The sequence below is a fragment of the Mobula hypostoma genome, chromosome 4 (assembly GCF_963921235.1).
Source record: "Mobula hypostoma chromosome 4, sMobHyp1.1, whole genome shotgun sequence".
NCBI classification, from domain to species: domain Eukaryota; kingdom Metazoa; phylum Chordata; class Chondrichthyes; order Myliobatiformes; family Myliobatidae; genus Mobula; species Mobula hypostoma.
In genome coordinates, this window is record NC_086100.1 from 16,774,638 (window position 1) to 16,798,377 (window position 23,740).

Here is a 23,740-nt window from a genome sequence, read left to right on the forward strand (position 1 = left end):
AATAGGGCATGGTAACAGGTCACCTAGCCCATACTGCCAATTACACACATGACTAATTAACTTACCAACCAGTACGCCTTTGGAATGGGGGGGGGAAACCCATGCAGTCACAGGTAGAATATACCCTTACAGACAGCAGCAGGAATTGGCCCTGGTTTGCTAGCACTGCAAAGTTTTATGCTCAACTAAGGAGAGAGGGAGGAGGTTTCAAGGGGACTTGAGTGGAATGCTCTTATTTTACACACTGCATGGTTGATGTACCTCAAATATGTTGTCAGATGAGCTGAGGGAGTCATTGACAACCATTATGTTTAAGAGACATTTAGACAGGCACTTGCATAGGGAAGGCATGGAAGGATTTGGTGTTAATGCAAACGAACTAGATTTATGGGAAAAATGCCAGAATGTACAAGATGGGCCCAATGGCCTGTTTCTGTACTTCATATCTCTGATTCTATGATTGAGCACTCAGTCTTCACTAGTCAAAAAGTCAGAAGATTTACAAGCCCCTGCAGGAAGAACTTTCACTTTTTCTTGGTCCAAAGACTAAAAACAAACTAGAATTTGGCCCCTTGTTTGCTGAAGTACATGTGCATTACACTCTAGCAGAATAAACTCAATATTCAATCAGAACTGGGTAACTTGCGAGTGACAGGGCAGTGAATCTGGGTATCACTTTTTTACAAGAACCAAACCAGGATGATAAATCCCAGATGATTCTCAGTGAGGAGTTGTCCGGTCCCTTGACACATGTATGGCTGAATGTCAAAATCCAAAGGCTTTACAATTATTTCATCCTGAAAGTATCCAGTGATTAAACATTTCATGCTGTAATTTCATTAAGGTCTTCAGAAGTGAGTGCATAAATGCGAGGGTGTGCCAGAAATGAAATGCATCGAAGTCACTGACCAAATATTCGTCATGAATGCCAGTATGCTGTGTACTATTGATTAAAAACAGCAGAGTGGGTGATTAAAATATGTCAGCTAATCATCTACACTACATACTCTTGTTCCATAATACTTGTTCTGGTAACGATCTCCAGAGATTATTCCTAACTCCAGGAAAACAGGACAGTACAACAAAGGAACAGGACCTTTGGCCCACCACGTTGTGTCAAACTAACTATGATACTGAGACTGAATACCTATGATTACATGGTATGTATTCCTCCATCTTCTGCATATTCATGAGTCTAAGAGCTTCTTAAATGCCTCTGTAATATCTGCCTCCATCACCATCCCAGGAAGCGCATACCAGGCAACCACCACTCGGTGTAAAAAAAGCCCTGTCCTGCACATCTCAAAGAACATAGAGCAGTGCAGGTCCTTCAGACGATGATGTTGTGTGGACCTTAACCTACTCTAAGATCAAATCCTCCATCCCACATAGTCCTCCATTTTTCCTTCATCCATTTGCCTAGTGCGCCTCAGGATGCCAGATTTTCATGGCTCTGGAGACGGGCTAATTCAGGGCTAGTACCGCTAATTGATGCGTTGTGGGAGAACACGGAAGATTAGAAGCATTGGGCTTGCTATTGGCTGTGTGCCCAGAGCCAAAGAGCTCGGAAAAAGTGACACAACAGACTTTTAACACCATAAATCAGTGAGTTGTTTTGTTATGTCTCCCCCCTCACTGTGAAACGGGGACATCTCTTTTTCCCATATTAGGGAGAGGGGGAGGGGGAGAGGAAGCACGTGCGCCAGCCTATGGTATGTCCAATACTGGATGGGAGGGGAGTCGTTGCCTTGCTGCTTCTTGTGCGTGAGAGGGGGAGATGGGGGGACATTGGGGTTCTAACATTCAACTGTCATTCATCCTTTGGGGCACTCCTCTGTTTTCATGGATGTTTGCGAAGAAAAGGAATTTCAGGAAGTATATTGTATACATTTCTCTGACATTAAATGTACCTATTGAAACCCATCTATAAATCTGATGAAATTTCCCAAATGTATCTGCCTCTACCACCAGCCTTGCCATCTACCATGCTGTGTAAAAACCTACCTCTGACTTCCCTCTATACTTTCCTCCAATCAGCTTAAAATTATGAACCCATCCCCTACACCTCCCCACCACCATTTTAGCCATGTCTGCCCTGGAAAAAGGCTCTGGCAGTCCACAATATCTGCATCTCTTCTTATCTTAATCACCTCAAACAAGTCACTTCTCATTCCCTTACACTCCAAAAAGAAAAGCCCCAGCTCATTCAATCATTACTCATAAGACATCTCATTTGAACTTTTCCCTTTTCACCTTAAATGCGTGCCCCATGGTATCAGACATTTGAAGCCTGGGTGAAAGATATGTGACTGCCTACCCATGGCTCTAGATTAGGAAGAACAGGAAGATAGGAAACACTGCTGATGTCACAGAAAAGAACAATAACTAAGTACGCACTCATATCTGATTAATTTTATACGTCTCATTCAAAAATATTTATATATATTAAAAAAACATTTCATTGGGCTGGCCTAATGAAGTCCTGATGAAGAGTGTTGGCCTGTAACATTAACTATTCGTTCCTTTCTATAGATGCTGCCTAACCTGCTGAGTTCCTCCAGCATTTTGTATGTGTTTCATTAGGCTGGCAGCATGGGGCCCACATGGGGCCTTGTTGTAGTAAGCACATTAGCATATGACAGCTTCCACATGTACATACTGTTAGTAGGACATCGATCTGACTTTCTTCTCTGTCTGTGGACCAACCCCCAATCCCAGGGAGACTCCTGACTGACCTGATCCAGGAAGCCAGATATAAGACAATTAGCCTTAAGCCAACCATGGCTGATACATCCAGTTTGACATAATTGATTTCAAAAGGTATGTGTAGTTGGGGAATGGAGAACGAGAGGGCATAGGCTTGAAGGTGAGAGGGAATAGGAACCCGAGGGTCAACTATTTCACCGAGATAGCAGTCAGTATATGGAATGAGCCGCCAGTGGAAATGGTTGAGGGAAGTACAGTACATACACAAAATGTAAAAAATACTTGGAATGGTACGTGGATAGGAAAGGTTTAGAGGGATATGGACCAAATGTAGCCAAATTGCATTGGTTTAGGTGTGAATCTCGGTCAGCATGGACCAGGAGAGTCAAAGGGTCTATCTGTGCTGTATGACTCTATGACACTAAGTGCTTTGTTTTAACATAGAACAGTACAGTACACTTCAGGAACAGGCCCTTGTGCCGAACCAAATAAATTTGTAATCAGATAATCAACTAAACTAATTGGAGCGAAGCAAGAGATTGCGGTGGAGTTAGAGAGGGTTCCTTGTGGACTTTGCACAGGAGTTTTAAAAAGTGAGCAGGTCCTGACAAGACTTGTCTGTGGAGCGGGAGATTGCTTGGGTTAATAGTAACTGCGGATAATTAACAAGGAAAAATAAAGGGAAGTGAGATTTAGGTGGAGCGTACATTGTTGAAGCGAACAGTGTTAGAGTGGTCAGGCTTTGGCTCAACAGGCTTGGGCAACAACAGGCAGAGGCTAGAACTTAAGTTTGCGAACTATAGGCAGGATGGTAGTTCAGGCAGTAAAATGCTCCTCCTCTGAGATGTGGGATTGCAGAGGATCTAATGGTCTCCCTGATGACAACATCTACAACAAGTTCACCCAACATCATATCCTGACTCAGAAGCTTGAGGAACTGGAGTTGGAGCTGGATGCAGTCAGGCCCATATGGGAGGCTGAAAACTTCATAGATGAGGCTTTAATGAAGGTGTTCACACCCAGAGCGCAGGCTTCAGATGGTATATGGGTGACCATCAGGAGCAGTAAGGGAAGTAAGCAGTTAGTGCAGGGTTGCTCTGTGACTACCCATGCTCACCACTAAAATAGAGGTGAGAAGACTGCAACTAGCGGGGCACTGTCTACACCACCCCGAACTACCTGCCAGCCTACTCATCATATGGGAGCCCAAGCATGGGAGGATGAACCCTGGGCGCCTTCCCAAGACTCTGGTCAACACGCTCCTAGAAGACAGCGGCACAGCTAATGTAGATGAACTGAACACACTGATGAGGGATAGGGAGAAGTGGAGAGTCCGTCATCGTGCCTGACACCGACCCCCTAGGCCTGAGTCGACGTAATAGTAGTGGTAGTGCTCTGTGGCCATTCCTCTCATCCTCATTGTAGGTCGCATCTGGAATTTCCAGTTGGCGGGCGATTTCCCTCCACGCCGATCTGACATATTGGGAAATCGTGTATGCGGCAGGTTACAGCAGTGGTTTGCCTTTGCCTACTGCCGGGTGAGTTTAAAGAGATCACCACCTCTTGCAGTGAATGACCAGGACGTCTAAGTGCCTTGCCATGCTGTTAGCGCTCCACCAACACCTGCTGGCCTGCCTTCTTGACCGTTGAACCTTTAATCGGTCTCTTCCGCTCAATCTGCCAGGGCCAGATTTCACACGCTGGGATAGGCAGATCCCATACCTCACCGAAGGTCGAGGACCCATCGGCTACCCTCACCTGGTTTGGCCCGTTGGCCAAGACGGTTTACCGGGGTGCAGCCACTGCGCGTGTTACAGCTACGTGGAGCCACAGGTGAGAGCTGAGCGCCAGGTGGGGACCAAAGGTGGACGAGCTGTCCTAAAAAGGGCACAGCAGACCCCCCCACCAGAGGTGCTACCCCTCCCTAGACACCCCATTCCCCTCAGCAACAAATAAAACACCTTTGCATACTACTGGGGGGAAATAACCTATCGGGGCACAGCAGCAGCAAACAGACTAGTGGCCCTGTGGCCAGCCTAGAGGTTCAGTAGGAAAGGGTAAAGTGAAACAGAGTGGTAATGACAGGAGGCTTGATAGTGAGGGGGACAGACAGCAGATTCGGTGGTCACAAAGAAGAAGCCAAGATAGTGTATTGCCTCCCTGGTGCTAGGGTCCAGGATGTCGCAGAGCAGCTGCCGAACATTCTCGAGGGAGAGTGGGCAGCCAGAGGTTGTGGGTGCACACTGGCACCGATGACAGGGGTAAGAGGTCCTGCACACTGAATATAGGGAGCTAGGGAAGGTGTTGAAGAGGAGGATCTCCAAAGCAGTAATCCCTGGATTACCCCCAGGTACCATGTGCGAGTCAGGGCTGGGATAGGATGATAGTACAGGTGAATGAATAGCTGAGGAACTGGTGCAGGGGACAGGGTTTCAGATTTCAGGATCATTGGGATCTCTTAAACATAAACATAGAAACATAGAAAACCTACAGCACAATACAGGTCCTTTGACCCACAAAGTTGTGCTGAAAATGTCCCTACCTTAGAAATTACTAGGCATACCCATAGCCCTCTATTTTTCTATGCTCCGTGTACCTATCCAAGAGTTTCTTAAAAGACCCTATCATATCCGCCTCCACTACCATTGCCAGCAGCCCATTCCACGCACTCACCACTCTCTGCGTAAAACCTTACCCCTGACATCTCCTCTGTACCTACTCCCCAGCAACTTAAACCTGTGTCCTCTTGTGGCAACCATTTCAGCCCTGGGAAAAAGCCTCTGACTACCCACACAATCAATGCCTCTCATCATCTTATACACCTCTATCAGGTCACCTCTCATCCTCTGTCGCTCCAAGGAGAAAAGGCCGAGTTCACTCAACCTGTTTTCATAAGGCATGCTCCCCAATCCAGGCAACGTCCTTGTAAATCTCCTCTGCACCCTTTCTATGGTTTCCACATCCTTCCTGCAGTGAAGCGACCAGAAATGTACTCCAGGTGGGGTCTGACCAGGGTCCTATATAGCTGCAACATTACCTCTCGGCTCCTATATTCAATTCCACGATTAATGAAAACCAATACACTGTGTGCCTTCCTAACCACAGAATCAACCTGCACAGCTGCTTTGAGCATCCCATGGACTCAGACGCCAAGATTCCTCTGATCCTCCACACTGCCAAGAGACTTACCATAATACTATATTCTGCCATCATATCTGACCTACCAAAATGAACCACTTCACACTTTATCTGGGTTGAACTCCATCTACCACTTCTCAGCCCAGTTTTGCATCCTATCAATGTCCCGCTGTAAACTCTGACAGCCCTTCACACTATCCACAACACCCCCAACCTTTGTTTCATAAGCAAACTTACTAACCCATCCCTCCACTTCCTCAACCAGGTCATTTATAAAAATCACGAAGAGTAAGGGTCCCAGAACAGATCCCTGAGGCACTCCACTGGTGACTGACCTCCATGCAGAATACGACCCGTCTACAACCACTCTTTGCCATCTGTGGGCAAGCCAGTTCTGGATCCACAAAGCAATGTCCCCTTGGATCCCATGCCTCTTTACTTTCTCAATAAGCCTTGCATGCGGTACATTATCAAATGCCTTGCTGAAATCCATGTACACTACATCTACAGGCAACATACATCAAAGTTGCTGGTGAACGCAGCAGGCCAAGCAGCATCTATAGGAAGAGGTGCAGTCGACGTTTCAGGCCGAGATCCTTCGTCAGGACTAACTGAAGGAAGAGTACACTACATCTACTACTGCTCTTCCTTCATCAATGTGTTTAGTCACATCCTCAAAAAATTCGATCATGCTCATAAGGCACGACCTGCCTTTCACACAGCCATGCTAACTAATCCTCCCCAAATGTTCATAAATCCTGCCTCTCAGGATCTTCTCCATCAACTTACCAACCACTGAAGTAAGAATCACTGGTCTATAATTTCCAGGGCTATCTCTACTCCCTTTCTTGAATAAAGGAACAACATCCGCAACCCTCCAACCCTCTGGAACCTCTCCTGTCCCCATTGATGATGCAAGGATCATCGCCAGAGGCTCAGCAATCTCCTCCCTCGCCTCCCACAGTAGCCTGGAGTACATCTCATCCCGTCCTAGTGACTTATCCAACTTGATGATTTCCAAAAGCTCCAGCACATCCTCTTTCTTAATATCTACATGCTCAAGCTTTTCAGTCCGCTGTAAGTCATTATTACAATTACGAAGATCCCTTTCCATAGTGAATACTATGTAATAGTATTCATTAAGTACCTCTGCTATCTCCTCCAGTTCCATACACACTTTCCCATTGTTACACTTGATAGGTCGTATTCTTTCAGGTCTTATCCTCTTGCTCTTCACATACTTGTAGAATGCCTTGGGGTTTGCCTTAATCCTGCCTGCCAAGGCCTTCTCATGGCCTCTTCTGGCTCTCCTAATTTGTTCTTAAGCTCCTTCCTGTTAGCCTTATAATCATCTGGATCTCTAACATTACCTAGCTCCCTGAACCTTTTGTAAGCTTTTCTTTTCTTCTTGACTGGATTTATTATAGCCTTTGTACACCACGGTTCCTGTACCCTACCACAACTTCCCTGTTTCATTGTAACGTACCTATGCAGAATTCCACACAAATATCCCCTGAACATTTGCCACATTTCTTCCGTACCTTTCCCTGAGAACATCTGTTCCCAATTTAAGCTTCCAATTTCCTGCCTGATAGCCTTATAATTCCCATTATTCCAATTAAGCACTTTTCTAACTTGTCTGTTCCTATCTCTCTCCAATGCTATTGTAAAGGAGATAGAATTATGATCAGTATCTCCAAAATGCTCTCCTACTGAGAGATCTGACACCTGACGAGGTTCATTTCCCAATACCAAATCAAGTACAGTCTCTCCTCTTGTAGGTTTACCTACATATTGTGTCAAGAGACCTTGCTGAACACACCTAACAAACTCCACCCCATCTAAACCCCTTGCTCTAGGGAGATGCCAATTGATATTTGGGAAATTAAAATCTCCCATCACGACAACTCTGTTACCTCCTCCCAACCCTGTTACTATTGAGTGGCCTATAAAAAACACCCAGTAGAGTTATTGACCCCTTGCTGTTCCTAACTTCCACCCACAGAGACTCCATAGACAATCTCTCCATGACGTCCACCTTTTCTGTAGCTGTGACACTATCTCTGATCAACAGTGCCACACCCCCAGCTCTTTTGCCTCCCTCCCTGTCCTTTCTGAAACATCTAAAACCTGGCACTTGAAGTAACATTCCTATCCTGAGCCATCCAAGTCTCTGTAATGGCTACCACATCATAGCTCCAAGTACTGATCCACGATTTAAGCTCATCCGCTTTGTTCACAATACTCCTTGTGTTAAAACAGACATATCTCAAAGTGCGTTCCTTCTCTATCACCTGCCTATCCTCACTCACACGCTGTCTCCAAGCTTTCTCTACTTGTGAGCCAACCGCCTCTTCCCCAGTCTCTTCAGTTCGGTTCCCACCCCGCAACAATTCTAGTTTAAACTCTCCCCAGAAGCCTTAACAAACTTCCTCCTCTTCTGGGGAAGGTATGACTTGTACAAAAAGGATGGGTTACACTTGAACCTCAGGGGCACCAATATCCTGGTGGGAAGGTTTGCTCAAACTGCTGGGCAGGGCTTAAGCTGTTAGCAGGGGAATGGGAACTGGATTGATAGGGCTGAGGATGGGACAATTGGTACACAAGTTGATGCAGTGTGAAGTGAGACTGTGAGGAAAGACAGTTCAGTCTGTGGGGATGAGGTGAAGTGTAATATAAGGACAAAATTGAAAAGGGTGATGAATACGGGACTGAATTATTATATTTTAATACATGTAGGTAGATGATCTTGTAGTGCAGTTAGAGATTGGCAGGTCTAATGTTATGGGCATCTGTGAGTTGCGGCTGAAAGAAGATCATAGTTGGGATCATAGATCATAGCTTAACATCCAAGGAAACACATTGTATCGAAAGGACAGGCAGGTAGGTAGAGGGATTTGGGGTGGCTCTGTTAGTAAAAAATGAAGTTAAATCTTTAGAAAGAGGTGACATAAGATCAGAGGATATAGAATCCTTGTGGCTAGGGTTAAGAAACTGCAAGGGTAAAAAGACCCAAATGGTTGTTATATACAGGCCCCTGAACAGTAGCAAGGCTGCTGGATATAAATTACAAAGGGAAATAGAAAAGGTACGTAAAAAGGACATGGGTGTGCAGGTAGATTGAGAAAATCAGGTTGGCGCTGAATCCCAACAGAGAGAATTTGTAGAATGCCTACAAGATGGCTTTTTAGAAGAGGTGGTGGTTGAGCTGACTAGGAGAAAGGGCAATTCTGGATTGACTGTTGCATAATGAAGCAGATTTGATAAGGGAGCTTAAGGTTAAGTAACCCTTAGGAGGCAATAGGGGACAAGGAAAGGACAGACAAATTTAATAAATATTTTTCATCATTCTTCACCGTGGAAAACACTAGCATTATGCCAGAAATACAACAATGTCAGGGGGCAGAAGTGAGTGCAGTTGCTATCACTAAGGAAAGTTGAAAGTCACCTGGATCAGATGAACTGCACCTCAGGGTTCAAAGAGAAGTAGCTGAAGAGATTGAGGAGTCATTAGTTATGAGCTTTCAAGAATCATAGATTTTGGATTGGTTCTGGAGGACTGGAAAATTGCAAATGTCATTTTAAGAAGTGAAGGAGGCAGAAGAAAGGAAATTATAGGCCAGTTAGCCTGCCTTCAGTGGTTGGAAGATATTGGAGTCCATTATTAAGGAAGAGATTTCAAGGTACTTGGAGGCACATGATAAAATAGGCCAAAGTCAGCATGGTTTCCTTAAGGGAAAATCTTGCCTGACTCTTCTGTTGGAATTACTTGAAGAAATAAAATCAGGCCAGACAAAGGAGAATTAGTGGTTGTTGTGTACTCAAATTTTCAGAAGGCCTTTGACAAGGTGCTGTACATGAATCTGCTTAACAAGATAAAAGCCCATGGTATTACAGGAAAGACACTAGCATAGATAGAAGCAACACACATAAAAGTTGCTGGTGAACGCAGCAGGCCAGGCAGCATCTCTAGGAAGAGGTGCAGTCGACGTTTCAGGCCAAGACCCTTCGTCAGGACTAACTGAAGGAAGAGTGAGTAAGGGATTTGAAAGTTGGAGGGGAAGGGGGAGATCCAAAATGATAGGAGAAGACAGGAGGGGGAGGGATGGAGCCGAGAGCTGGACAGGTGATAGGCAAAAGGGATACGAGAGGATCATGGGACAGGAGGTCCGGGAAGAAAGACGGGGGGGGGGGGGGACCCAGAGGATGGGCAAGAGGTATATTCAGAGGGACAGAAGGAGAAAAAGGAGAGTGAGAGAAAGAATGTGTATATAAAAATAAGTAACAGATGGGGTACGAGGGGGAGGTGGGGCATTAGCGGAAGTTAGAGAAATCGATGTTCATGCCATCAGGTTGGAGGCTACCCAGACGGAATATAAGGTGTTGTTCCTCCAGCCTGAGTGTGGCTTCATCTTTACAGTAGAGGAGGCCATGGATAGACATGTCAGAATGGGAATGGGATGTGGAATTAAAATGTGTGGCCACTGGGAGATCCTGCTTTCTCTGGCGGACAGAGCGTAGGTGTTCAGCAAAGCAGTCTCCCAGTCTGCATCGGGTCTAACCAATATATAAAAGGCCACATCGGGAGCACCGGATGCAATATATCACCCCAGCCAACTCACAGGTGAAGTGTTGCCTCATCTGGAAGGACTGTTTGGGGCCCTGAATGGTGGTAAGGGAGGAAGTGTAAGGGCATGTGTAGCACTTGTTCCGCTTACACGGATAAGTGCCAGGAGGGAGATCAGTGGGGAGGGATGGGGGGGACGAATGGATAAGGGAGTTGCGTAGGGAGCGATCCCTGCGGAATGCAGAGAGAGCGGGGGAGGGAAAGATGTGCTTAGTGGTGGGATCCTGTTGGAGGTGGCGGAAGTTACGGAAAATAATATGTTGGACCCGGAGGCTGGTGGGGTGGTAGGTGAGGACCAGGGGAACCCTATTCCTAGTGGGGTGGTGGGAGGATGGAGTGAGAGCAGATGTACGTGAAATGGGGGAGATGCGTTTAAGAGCAGAGTTGATAGTGGAGGAAGGGAAGCCCCTTTCTTTAAAAAAGGAAGACATCTCCCTCGTCCTAGAATGAAAAGCACTCCCCACTGATCTCCCTCCTGGCACTTATCCGTGTAAGCGGAACAAGTGCTACACATGCCCTTTCACTTCCTCCCTTACCACCATTCAGGGCCCCAAACAGTCCTTCCAGGTGAGGCAACACTTCACCTGTGAGTCGACTGGGGTGATATACTGCGTCCGGTGCTCCCGATGTGGCCTTTTATATATTGGCGAGACCCGACGCAGACTGGGAGACGCTTTGCTGAACACCTACGCTCTGTCCGCCAGAGAAAGCAGGATCTCCCAGTGGCCACACATTTTAATTCCACATCCCATTCCCATTGACATGTCTATCCATGGCCTCCTCTACTGTAAAGATGAAGCCACACTCAGGTTGGAGGAACAACACCTTATATTCCGTCTGGGTAGCCTCCAACCTGATGGCATGAACATCGACTTCTCTAACTTCCGCTAATGCCCCACCTCCCCCTCGTACCCCATCTGTTACTTATTTTTATACACACATTCTTTCTCTCACTCTCCTTTTTCTCCCTCTGTCCCTCTGAATATACCCCTTGCCCATCCTCTGGGTCCCCCCCCCCGCCCCTTGTCTTTCTTCCTGGACCTCCTGTCCCATGATCCTCTCGTATCTCCTTTTGCTTATCACCTGTCCAGCTCTCGGCTCCATCCCTCCCCCTCCTGTCTTCTCCTATCATTTTGGATTTCCCCCTCCAACTTTCAAATCCCTTACTCACTCTTCCATCAGTTAGTCCTGATGAAGGGTCTCGGCCTAAAACGTCGACTGCACCTCTTCCTAGAGATGCTGCCTGGCCTGCTGCGTTCACCAGCAACTTTTATGTGTGTTGCTTGAACTTCCAGCATCTGCAGAATTCCTGTTGTTAGCATAGATAGAAAATCAGCTGATTGGCTGGAGGCAAAGAGTTGAAATAAAAGGAACCTATTATGGTTTTCTGCCGGTGACTAGTGGTGTTCCACTTGGCAGGGGCCGCTTCTTTTAACATTATTTGCCAATGATTAGGATGATGGAATTAATGGATTTGTGGTGAAGTGTGCAGATGATACGAATCAAGGTGGAGGGACAGGTAATGCTGAGGAAGCAGGGAGTCTGCAGAAAGACTTGGACAGATTGGGAGAATGGGCAAAGAAGTGGAAGATAGAATATAGTGTAGGGAAGTGTATGGTCATCTTCGGAGAAGGAATAAAGGTGTAGACTGATTTCTAACCGGGAGAACATTCAAAAATCAGAAGTACAAAGAACCTGTGTGTGATTGTTGGTACTGCGTATTGCACCTTGGCCCTACAGTAACGCTGTTTCATTTGGGTGTGTTCATGAGTATTAATGTATGGTTGAATGACAAGTAAACTTAAGTTGAGTTTTATTTATTTATGTATTTATTTTATTTATTGAGATACAGCGCAGAATAGGTAGGCCCTTCCACCCCTTTGGGCTAATTTATTCCTAGTCTAATCACGGGCAATTTAAAGGTACGTAATTGGTCTGTGGGAGAAAACTGGAGCACCCAGAGGTAACCCAACGGGGAGAATGTAGAAACTGCTTACAGGCAGTGGCAGGAATTGAACCCGGGTTGCTGGGACTGTAAGGCGTTGTGCTAACCATGACACTACTGTGCACCTCTGAATCTGAAAGGCAACTGCAGAGAGTGGTACATAAATGGAACAAACTGCCAGAGGGATTGGTTGAGGCAGGTACATTAAAAACACTTAAAAGACATTTAGACAGATACATGGATAGATAGGGTTTAGAGGGATATGGGCTAAACACAGGTAAACAGAACAAGGTTAGGTCGGAAGCCTGGTCTTGACCAGTTCGACAAAATTCGAGATTCAAGATTAGTTACTGTCATTCTTCAGTGCACAAGTGCATAGGAGAATGAAATGATTCTTACTTCAGATGCAATGGAGGATTAAAAATCACAATAGCATAAAGAACACAATAATAAATAAATATAAAAGCAATCCTATTAAACATAATGTAGGAGTGACTGAGTGTGGCCATATATACAGTAATTAAGATTAGTTTAATACAGAGACTGATTATATGTGCATAAAGAGACACTAGGTATAGAGCAGCTGATGTGGATGTAGGCTGCATGACTTCCTGATACTAAACTGCACTGTCATCTGGTTACATCAAGGCTGCTCTGAGGTTAAACTCTTAACTGTCTGTCTTACTTTTGTCACCATTAAATTCATTAGGGTTAAAAAGACAGCAAGTGCCCTGATGGAATCAGCAATGGATCTACCCCACACTAGTGTGACCAAATGAACATAAGATACAGAAGCAGGATTAGGCCATTCAGCCCATCGAGTCTGCTCTGCATTCCATCATATCTGGTTTATTATCTTTCTTAACCCCATTCTCCTGCCATCTTCCCATAATTTTTCATGCATTGACTAATCAAGAACCTATAAACCTCTGCTTTAAATATACCCAGTGACCTGACCTCCACAGCAGTCCGTGGTAAAGAATTCAATGGACTCACCACCCTCTGATTAAAGAAATTCCTTCCCATCTCTATTTTAAATAAATGTCTCTCTATTTTGAGGCTGTGCACTCTGGTCCTAGACTTCCCCACTGTGGGAAACATCTTCTCCACATCCACTCTATCTAGTCCATTCAATGTTTGATAGGTTTGAATGAGATCTCCCCTCATTCTTCTAAACTCCAGCGACTCAGGCCCAGAGCCATCAAATTATCCTTATGTTAACCCTTTCATTCTTGGAATGATACTCATGAACCCTCTCCGAACCCTCTCCAGTGTCAGCATATCCTTTCTTTGATAAGGGGTTGAAAACTGCTCACAATACTCCAGGTGCAGTCTGACCAATGCCTTATAAGGCCACAGCATTACACCTTTGTTTTAATATTCTAGTCCTCTCCATATGAATGCTAACATTGCAGTTGCCTTCCTACCACAGACTCAACCTGCAAGTTAAACTTTGGGACTCCAAATTCCTTTTGCACCTCTGACTTCTGAATGTTATCCCCATTTAGAAAATAGCCTTGCTTTTGTTTCTTCTACCAAAGTGCATGAGGACATATTTCAATACATTGTATTCCATCTGCCACTTCTCTGTCCATTCTCCTGATCTGTGTAAAGTGTTCCCTGATACTGGGCAAGGTCCCCCTCGTGGCTGCCATTCTGAGCTCCTGTACTGGGAATAAGAACTTGTTTTCCGCGTACACAATGCAGAAACGTTAATGGGATTGACACGCCCGGTTGAAGCATCCAGGTGGAGACGCACCTGCTGGAAGCTCCTGGACTGTGCCTGTTGCCGGAGTAGTCGTTGTTGATGCTGTTGCTGTTGCTGTAGCAGCTTCATCTGCAAAAGCTGCTGCTGGGGAGAGATGCTGGGCACTGAGGGAGGCTGCATCATGGACCCCGAGCGACGCTGAAGCATGTTGGTGAGGGCCTGCTTGGTGCTCGTGGGGTTGAACTGACCTGGAGGGTCCAACCTGGGTCCTCCTGCAAACAAAGAAGCGAACAATCATTCGACCTCAGAGAGGATAGTTTCTATCGTGCGGGGTGGCGGTCTCCGACCAGAGCACACAGCCTCAGAAGGGGTAGATGTCCCTTTAGAACAGAGATGGAGAGGAATTCCTTTAGCCAGAGGGCGGTAAATCCGTGGAATTCATTCCCTCAGACAGCTGTGGAGGCCAAGTCATTGTGTGTATTTAAAGCAGAGGTTGATAAGCTCCTAATTAGTAAGAGTGTCAAAGGTTATGGGGAGACGGCAGGAGATTGGGGTTCAGCGGGATAATAAATCAGCCATAATCGAATAGCAGAGCAGACTTGATGGGCCGAGAGGCCCAATGCTGCTTGTGCGTCTTACAGTCTATTTACAATTTGCCTATAGGCTCTAGCCTGCAAAATTTGGTACGCACTGAGTATGGAGAGATTAGGAGAATGGGGATAGCAGTGGCAAATGGAGTACAGCGTACAGAGTGCATGGTCCTGCACTTTACTTGAAGGAATAAAGATGTAGTCCAATTTTCAGAAATCAGAGGTGCTAAATGATTTGGCAGACCTTGCTTAGGATTCCCTAAAGGTTAACTTGCAGGATGAGATGACAGTATTGAAGGCAAATGCAGTGTTAGTATTCATTTTGAGAGAATATATTTAATATATGAAAGTAAGGAAGAAATGCTGAGGCTTTATAAGGTACTGGTCACACAACACTTGGAATATTGTGATCAGTCTGATTGAAACTAATCAAATATTGAAAGGCCTAGATAAAGTGGCAAAGGAAAAAAATGTTTCCCATAATGGGAGAAGCTTGGACCGGAGGGCACAATATCAGAACAGAGAGACATCACTTTAGAACAGAGATGAGGAGGATTTCCTTTAGCTAGGATATGGTGAATCTGTGGAATTCATTTCCTGTGTTGGCTCTTTGGAAGCCAAGTCATTGGGTATATTTAAAGTAGAGGCTAATGGGTTCTTGTTTAGTAAGGGCATCAAAGGTTACCGGAGATGGCTGGAGAATGGGGTTGAGAGGGAAATTGAATCAGCCTTGATGGAATGGTAGAGCAGACTCAGTGGGTCATATGCCTACTTCTGCTCCTATGTCTTAAGATCTAATAAACCAATTCCAATGCTTTACTCACTGTGATAATGAAAGATTCCAGAGGTGACTAATATTAAGGGCAGCTCCTGGGAGCTGTCATATGTGGACCAGCAAAGTCTTTAGGACTGAATGGTCTATTCCTGTTCCCATACAATCTCATTTGATTTGGGCACAAAACCATATCAAGGTAAGTTCCTGATTTCTAAACCTGCATGGCCATTGAAGGTTAAATTGGTATTTAGAAATTAATTTTCTGATGTTTTTCAGGCCAACTTTCCTGATTTCAATTGTTCTACCAGTGTCATTTAAATGTTCAGCTGGAATTTACTACCAAAGCTTCCTTGCCTCGTTTCCGTATTTTAAAATCCTCTTTAAAATCTGTGTTCAACATTTTGATCATTTTATTCCGTTTACATAGAGGTGATGAAGAATGATAACAGGCCCTTACCGTCCAATGAAAGCGGGTCGCCCTATTACACCCCTGTGACCAATTAACCTACTAACCCGTACGCCTTTGGAAGAAACAGGAGCACCCGGAATACACTGACAACTAACACAATGTGAGATGCGCTGAGAGGAGACTACAAGTGTCACCACGCTTCTGGCGGCAACATAGCATACCCACAACTCACTGAGCTAAACCCGTGTGCCTCTGGAATGCAGGGGGAAACTGGGGCACCCAAAGGAAATCCACGCAGTCACGGGGAGAATGTACAAGTTCATTGCTGAGAGAAGCAGGACAGAGACCAGGTCACTGTCACTGTTATAGTGTTCTACTAACCGTTACACTATCACACTGCCCATGTCGAAATCTGTCCAGATATGATCTTAAGATTATCTAGCTAACTGTCACCCTTCATCCCTGTAGCATATCTTATTCTGCTACAGGTGATATATCAATGGAGCAGCAACCTGCAGTCGGAGCTCAGTAGGTCAAACAGCATCTATGGAGGGCAATAAAGTGTTGATGTTTCGGGCCGAGGCCCTTCATCAGAAGGAGTCGGCTGCCTGACTTGCTGAGTTCCTCGTACAGATCGCTTGTTGCTCCAGTATTCTCTTGTGTGCTCTCTCTACTATATAACTGGAACTTGTGTTTCTGGTATTAGGGTTTACAGTGCCTTAAATGCAGTCACCATCATCGTTATCATGTGCCATGTCGTATGATGTAGGCGATTACAGGACCATGAGTGTTCTTGGCAAATTTTCCTGCAGAAGTGCTGCTGACGATGATTGGAAGAATTGGATCAGCCCATTATTGAATGGCAGAGCAGAGTCGATGGGCTGAATGGCCTACTCCTACTCCTATATCTTATGATCTTATGGACTGGTAGATTTTCTGGGTTATTGGATGATATTTCTGTTAACATACTGCCACACTTTTAATTTTAAAATGTTATACAAAGAGTAGCCACTTTATCAGTAATCTCCCGTACCAAACAAAGAGGCCACTGAGGGTACATTTATGGTCTTCTGCTGCTGTAGCCCATCCAATTCAAGGTTCAACGTTTTGTGCATTCAGAAATGCTCTTCTGCACATCTGTTGGTAACATATGGTTATTTGAGTTACTGTCAGCTTTAACCAGTCTCCTCTAACCTCTCTCATTAACAGGGTGTTTTTGCCTTTAAAACTTCTGCTCACTGGATGTTTTTTTTTGTCTTCACACCATTCTTTGTAAACTGGCTGTAGTGGGGTCATATTCTGCATGGAGGTTGGTGACCAGTGATGTGCCTCAGGAATCTGTTCTGGGACCCCCTTACTCTTCATGATTTATATAAATGACCTGGATGGGGAAGTGGAGGGATGGGTTAATACATTTTTGCTAATGACACAAAGGTTGAGGGTGTTGTGGATAGTGGAGGTCAGAGGTTACAGTGGGACATTGATAGAATGCAAAACTGGGCTGAGAAGTGGCAGATGGAGTTCAACCCAGATAAGTGTGAAGTGGTTCATTTTGGTAGGTTAAATATGATGGCAGAATATAGTATTAATGGTAAGACTCTTGACAGTGTGGAGGATCAGAGGGATTTTGGGGTCCGAGTTCACAGGACATCTCAAAGCTGCTGCACAGGTTAACTCTGTGGTTAAGAAGGCATACGGTGCATTGGCCTTCATCAATCGTGGGATTGAGTTTAGGAGCTGAGAAGTTATGTTACAGCTATATAGGACCCTGGTCAGACCCCACTTGGAGTATTGTACTCAGTTCTGATCGCCTCACAACAGGAAGAATGTGGAAACCATAGAAAGGGTGCAGAGGAGATTTACAAGGATGTTGCCTGGATTGGGGAGCATGCCTTATGAGAATAGGTTGAGTGAACTCGGCCTTTTCTCCTTGGAGCGACGGAGGATGAGAGGTGACCTGATAGAAGTGTATAAGATGATGAGAAGCATTGATCGTGTGGATAGTCAGAGGCTTTTTCCCAGGGCTGAAGTGGCTAGCATGAGAGGACACAGTTTTAAGGTGCTTGGAAGTAGTACAGAGGAGATGTCAGGGGTAAGTTTTTTACGCAGAGAGTGGTGTGTGCGCGGAATCAGCCGCCAGCAACGGTGGTGGAGGCCGATACAATAGGGTCTTTTAAGAGACACCTGGATAGTTACATGGAGCTTAGAAAAGTAGAGGGCTTGGGTAACCCTAGGTAATTTCTAAGGTAAGTACATGTTCGGCACAGCTTTGTGGGCCAAAGGGTCTGTATTGTGCTGTAGGTTTTCTATGCCTCTATGTAAACTCTTGAAACTGTTGTGTGGGAAAATCCCAGGAGATCAGCAGTTTCTGAGATACTCAATCGACCCTGTCTGGCACCAACAATCATTCCATGGTCAAAATCACTTAGATCACATTTCTACTCCATTCTGATGTTTGGTCTGAACAGCAACTGAACCTTCTGACCCTGTCTGCATGCTTTTATGCCTTGAGTTGCTGCCATATGATTGGCTGATAAGATATTTGCATTAACGAGGTGTACAGTTGTACCTAATAAACTGGCTACTGAGTGTATAGTACTACAACAAATTACCCAGTGAACATGGTCGATTTAAAAAGAGCACAGGAAAGACCGCCCCAGAGAATTCAGGGGGAGCACAAGAAATTTGGCCGCAGTGCCTTTAAGTAGACCAGATGAAATGGGATCTCAGTGAGATTAAAGAGAGAGCAAGAAAGACCTTGGTGAGTTTCAAGGTACAGTGGGGACTGGGACCCAGGTCAATGTCAAGGGTATCTGAAGATACCAGTTGTGGCAGATACTGAGCCACTGGAATTTCTGAATAGTCAGAGAGTGGACTTCTGGAATCTTAGTGCATTTCATTTGCAACAATTACATTAAAGAGCTTTTCTTTTCCCTACCAATAATAATAACAGATTAAACAATCACAATCTTCATGTACTCAACATAATGTACAAACACTAATGTTCTCGGAACTGAATGCTGACATATTGAAACACAAGAAACTACAGATGTTGGAATCTGGAGCAACACACCAAGAGCTGGAGAAACTCAGCAGGTCAAGCAGCATCAATGGATTGAAACGGACAGTCGACATTTGTTGTTGAGACCCTTCAACTCGGCTGACATATTGCAGAGTGCTTTTGAGAGAATGTTCCCCTTTCCCAGCTTTCAAATAGTTCCCTGGTTCCTGTGCTGTAGTGTTCAATAACTCTCATAATCTAATTCTCTTACTCAAAACATTCAAAGGTGAGGGGCTATCAGCCTGGAAGGAATCACATTGCAAGTTTATTTTTAATATATAATTCATTTCCAAAGTCACTGTTTAATGTCCATCACTAAATGATGGAGTGGGAATGTTGAGGCGTCTCAGGGGTGAGTCGGGCCAATTAAGAGTCAATCATATTGTTGGAGTCTAGAGAAAGATATAACATGGACAAGATAAACCAGATTTAATATTTGTCTGGGTTTTATGGTCAAAGGTACTGTTCCCCCCCCAGGATAGTATGGTCCAAAACTAAAAGGCATGGGTTAAAGGTCAGAGGGAAAAAAAAATTAGAAGGGACATAAGGGGCAACTTTTTCCATACAGAGGGTGGTGGGTATTTAGAAGAAGCCCCCAGAGGAAGCAGTAGAGGTGGGAACAACTCCAACAATTAAGAGTTATTTAGCCAGATACATGAGGTATGGGTCAAAAGGGATTAGCTTGTACAGACAACTTTGTCGGCATTAACAAGCTGGTCCGAAGAGAGGGCTTCTATGCTGTAGAACTCCATGATTCTAATGCCTATTGCACACATAAATAAGGCATTATTTCTGCAGTACTGTTACTGTACCTATCACCAGGAATAATCATGCAGTACTTACATAGATTCCAGACACACAACAACCGCTTATCTCTGTACATACCTGGTGGGAGTGGCTGGTTCTGGAAGTAGAAACCAGACTGTTGCAGCTGACCCATAAGATTATAACCCCAAGAGGGTGCTGCCTGGGGATGGTGTATCAACTGCGAAGACATTGGCATGTAATTTGGAGGCACTCGGTATACATTGTTTTGTTGATAGTCCTGCAAAGGATAGGATGAAGGTTAATGAGAATAACTATTAATATTGGCATGACTTAGCACGTGAATGTTTCTGAATGGTCCATGACAAGGTTCCACACGGTAGGCTTATTCAGAAAGTTAGAAGGCATGGGATCCAGGTGGATTCAGAATTGGCTTGCGTGCAGAAGGCAGAGGGTGGTGGTGGAGGGAGTACATTCAGATTGGAGGATTGTGACTAGTGGTGTCCCACAAGGATTTCGTTCTGGGACCTCCACTTTTCGTGATTTTTATTAACGACCTGGATGTGGGGGTAGAAGGGTGGGTTGGCAAGTTTGCAGACGACACAAAGGTTGGTGGTGTTGTAGATAGTGTAGAGGATTGTCAAAGATTGCAGAGAGACATTGATAGGATGCAGAAGTGGGCTGAGAAGTGGCAGATGGAGTTCAACCCGGAAAAGTGTGAGGTGATACACTTTGGAAGGACAAACTCCAAGGCAGAGAACAAAGTAAATGGCAGGATACTTGGTAGTGTGGAGGAGCAGAGGGATCTCAGGGTACATGTCCACAGATCCCTGAAAGTTGCCTCACAGGTGGATAGGGTAGTTAAGAAAGCTCATGGGGTGTTAGCTTTCATAAGTCGAGGGATAGAGTTTAAGAGTCGCGATGTAATGATGCAGCTCTATAAAACTCTGGTTAGGCCACACTTGGAGTATTGTGTCCAGTTCTGGTCACCTCACTATAGGAAGGATGTGGAAGCATTGGAAAGGGTACAGAGGAAATTTACCAGGATGCTGCCTGGTTTAGAGAGTATGCATTATGAACAGAGATTAAGGGAGCTAGGGCTTTACTCTTGGGAGAGAAGGAGGATGAGAGGAGACATGATAGAGGTGTACAAGATAATAAGAGGAATAGATAGAGTGGATAGCCAGCACCTCTTCCCCAGGGCACCACTGCTCAATACAAGAGGACATGGCTTTAAGGTAAGGGGTGGGAAGTTCAAGGGGGATATTAGAGGAAGGTTTTTTAGTCAGAGAGTGGTTGGTGCGTGGAATGCACTGCCTGAGTCAGTGGTGGAGGCAGATACACTAGTGAAGTTTAAGAGACTACTGGACAGGTATATGGAGGAATCTAAGGTGGGGGCTTATATGGGAGGCAGGGTTTGAGGGTCGGCACAACATTGTGGGCTGAAGGGCCTGTACTGTGCTGTACTATTCTATGTTCTATGAAATGAGAGGGAAAATACAGGAATTGGGGATTAAAAAAAAAACCTCTGGAGGAGCTCAGTTCATTGGGAAATATCTCAAGAACAAAACTAATGGTTGACATGTTGGGTCAAGACCCTTCATCTGCACTGAAAAATAGAAGAGGGTGGGGACAGCAAGTACACAGTGCATACAGGGGTTAAATCAGGACTTGCCTGTTCTTCCACCTTACTCTTGGCCATAAAATATGGCAGGAAGGAGATAGGAATGGACATCAAAAACAAAAGGGCCATTTGCGCCCTCTGGATTAGGCTTGAAGTCTCCCTAATTTGATCCACCTGATTCCCTAAGCCTTGCCTTGTAAAAATCTATCAACTAATTGACACAACATAAAAAGTATTGGGACATTGAGTTGCAATTTAACTTTAACAACAGGACAAACAGATCGTGAAGGGATGGGAGTGGCAACATGTCACCAGTTGGTTCTTACATCTATTCGCGACGCTGATGATTTTGGCTTCTTTTTCCTGTTCCTGCTCTTCTTCTCCTCGTCCTGAGAGCTTTTGTTCTGGTCAGCGACATCCATTGGCTTCTTCTCTAAATCCAGCGATACTGGAGTCGGGGGCTCATCCTCGTCCTCTGGTGGGAGTGGTAAAGGCTCCAGGTAGTAACTCCGTGGCTTTGGCTTGGGGTGAGTGTGATACAGGAGGAGGTGATGCTGATCTTCGTACTTGATAACCTTGCGATCGACGCGCACGGTGCCAAACCAAGCCCAGGAAAGCGGAGCTGGATTCTTGTGTCCCTCAAATAAGTCCCAAGGGTTAACCTTCTGCTTTGTTGACACTTGTAGACCCTACAGAGGACAGCATGCGTCACAAATGAGACTACAGCATTAAGTCATATAACAGCAGAATTTGTTAGTGACCGAAGTGATACTGTGACATTATTTCATTAGGAGTCTGCTGGAGACTTTGGTGACATACCAAGTCTCCTCAAATTTCTACAGATGCACCGCGAAGAACATTCGGACTGGTTGCATCACCTCCTGGTATGGAGGCACCTACGCAGAGGATCAGAAGACAATTGCAGAGGGTTGTTAACTCAGCCAGCTGTATCATGGTGAAGGGTCTCCAGGGCATCTTCAAAAGGTGATGCCTTAAGGAGGAGGCATCCATTACAAAGGATGCTTATCATTCAGGACATGACCTCTCCTTATTACCACCGAGGAGGAGGTACAGGAACCTGAAGACCCACACTCATTGTTTTAGCAACAGCTTGTTTCCTCCCACCATCAAATTTCTGAATGGTCCATGAACCCATGAACACTACCTCACTATTTTTCCTCCTCTTTTGCACTATTTATTTATTTACTTCTTGCATTCCTTATTGTAACTTATAGTATTTTTAATGTATGGCACTGCACTGCTTCCACAAAGCAACAGATTCCACAACACATGTCAGTGATAATAACTCTTATTCTGATTCTGAATCAACTCCACACTACCTTAACATCTGAGTCGGAATGTTCCAGGTTAAAATTCCACCCGGGATATCTGAATGTAAAAACCTGTGTCAAAATGCCACCGTAGGTAGAGACGGTCATAAAGAGAGCTTTTGTCCTTTATAGATCACAGAGTTAAGTACAGGAGTTCAGATGTCATGTTGAAGTTGTTTAAGAAGTTGGTGAGCCTGAATTAGGAGTATTGCGTGCAGTTCTGTTCACCTACCTACAGGAGGGATATCAATTAGCCTGACAGAGTGCAGAAAAAAAAATGACAAACATTTTTGCTATGATTGAAGGGCTTGAATTATAATGAAAGATTGAGTCGGTTAGGGCTTTATTCTCCAGAGCGGAGGAGAATGAGGGGAGATCTGATTGGGGTACACAAAATTATGAGGGGCATAGCTAGGGTGAATACATGCAGGCTTTTCCTCCCTCAGGTTGGGTGAGACAACTGGAGGTCATACGATGACAGGTGAAGTACTTAAGGGGAATTATTTCACATAGAAAACTGTCAGAGGGCATAGTTGCGGCAAGTATATTATCACCATTTAACATGCATTTAGACAGGTACATGGATAAGAAACGTTTAGAGCAGAGGTTCCCAACCTGGTGTCTGCAGAACACTTGCTTAATCGTATTGGTCCATGGCATAAAAAAGGTTGGGAACCCCTGGTTTAGAGGGATATGGGTCAAACACAGGGAAGTGGTGCTGGCTTATATGGGAATCATGGTCAGTGTGGACCAAAGGACTCATTACCTTGCTGTGTGACTCTGATTCTAACCTGTGCCGCTCAGAAGCTGGTGTGACTTTGGAACGAGCTGTCAGAGGAAGTGGTTTATACAAGTTCAGTGCTAACACTGAAGAGAAGTTTGGATGGGTACACGGATGACAGGGGTATTGAGGACTATGGTTTGGATGCAGGTGGATGAGACACGGCAGAAGACCAGGGCGGCATGGACTAGATGGGCTATGACTTGCTTCTGTGCTGCTGTGCTCCACGATACTATTCTAGTGCAGAATAGACCATATTGTGGATACCGACTTTCAGATA

General features: G+C 45.1%; 1 protein-coding gene across 2 annotated transcripts in view; it reads right to left on the bottom strand.

Moving 5' to 3' along the window:
* The window catches only part of LOC134345137 (mediator of RNA polymerase II transcription subunit 12-like protein), a 709,294-nt gene that overhangs the window by 59,298 nt on the left and 626,256 nt on the right, over nucleotides 1-23,740 (bottom strand). For both annotated transcript variants that reach the window (XM_063045338.1, XM_063045337.1), the window contains exons 37-39: nucleotides 21,675-22,037; nucleotides 19,845-20,004; nucleotides 14,176-14,396 (exon numbers count right to left, since the gene is read on the bottom strand). In XM_063045338.1, the coding sequence (XP_062901408.1) occupies nucleotides 14,176-14,396; nucleotides 19,845-20,004; nucleotides 21,675-22,037 (744 nt within the window). The remainder of the gene's footprint in view (nucleotides 1-14,175; nucleotides 14,397-19,844; nucleotides 20,005-21,674; nucleotides 22,038-23,740) is intronic.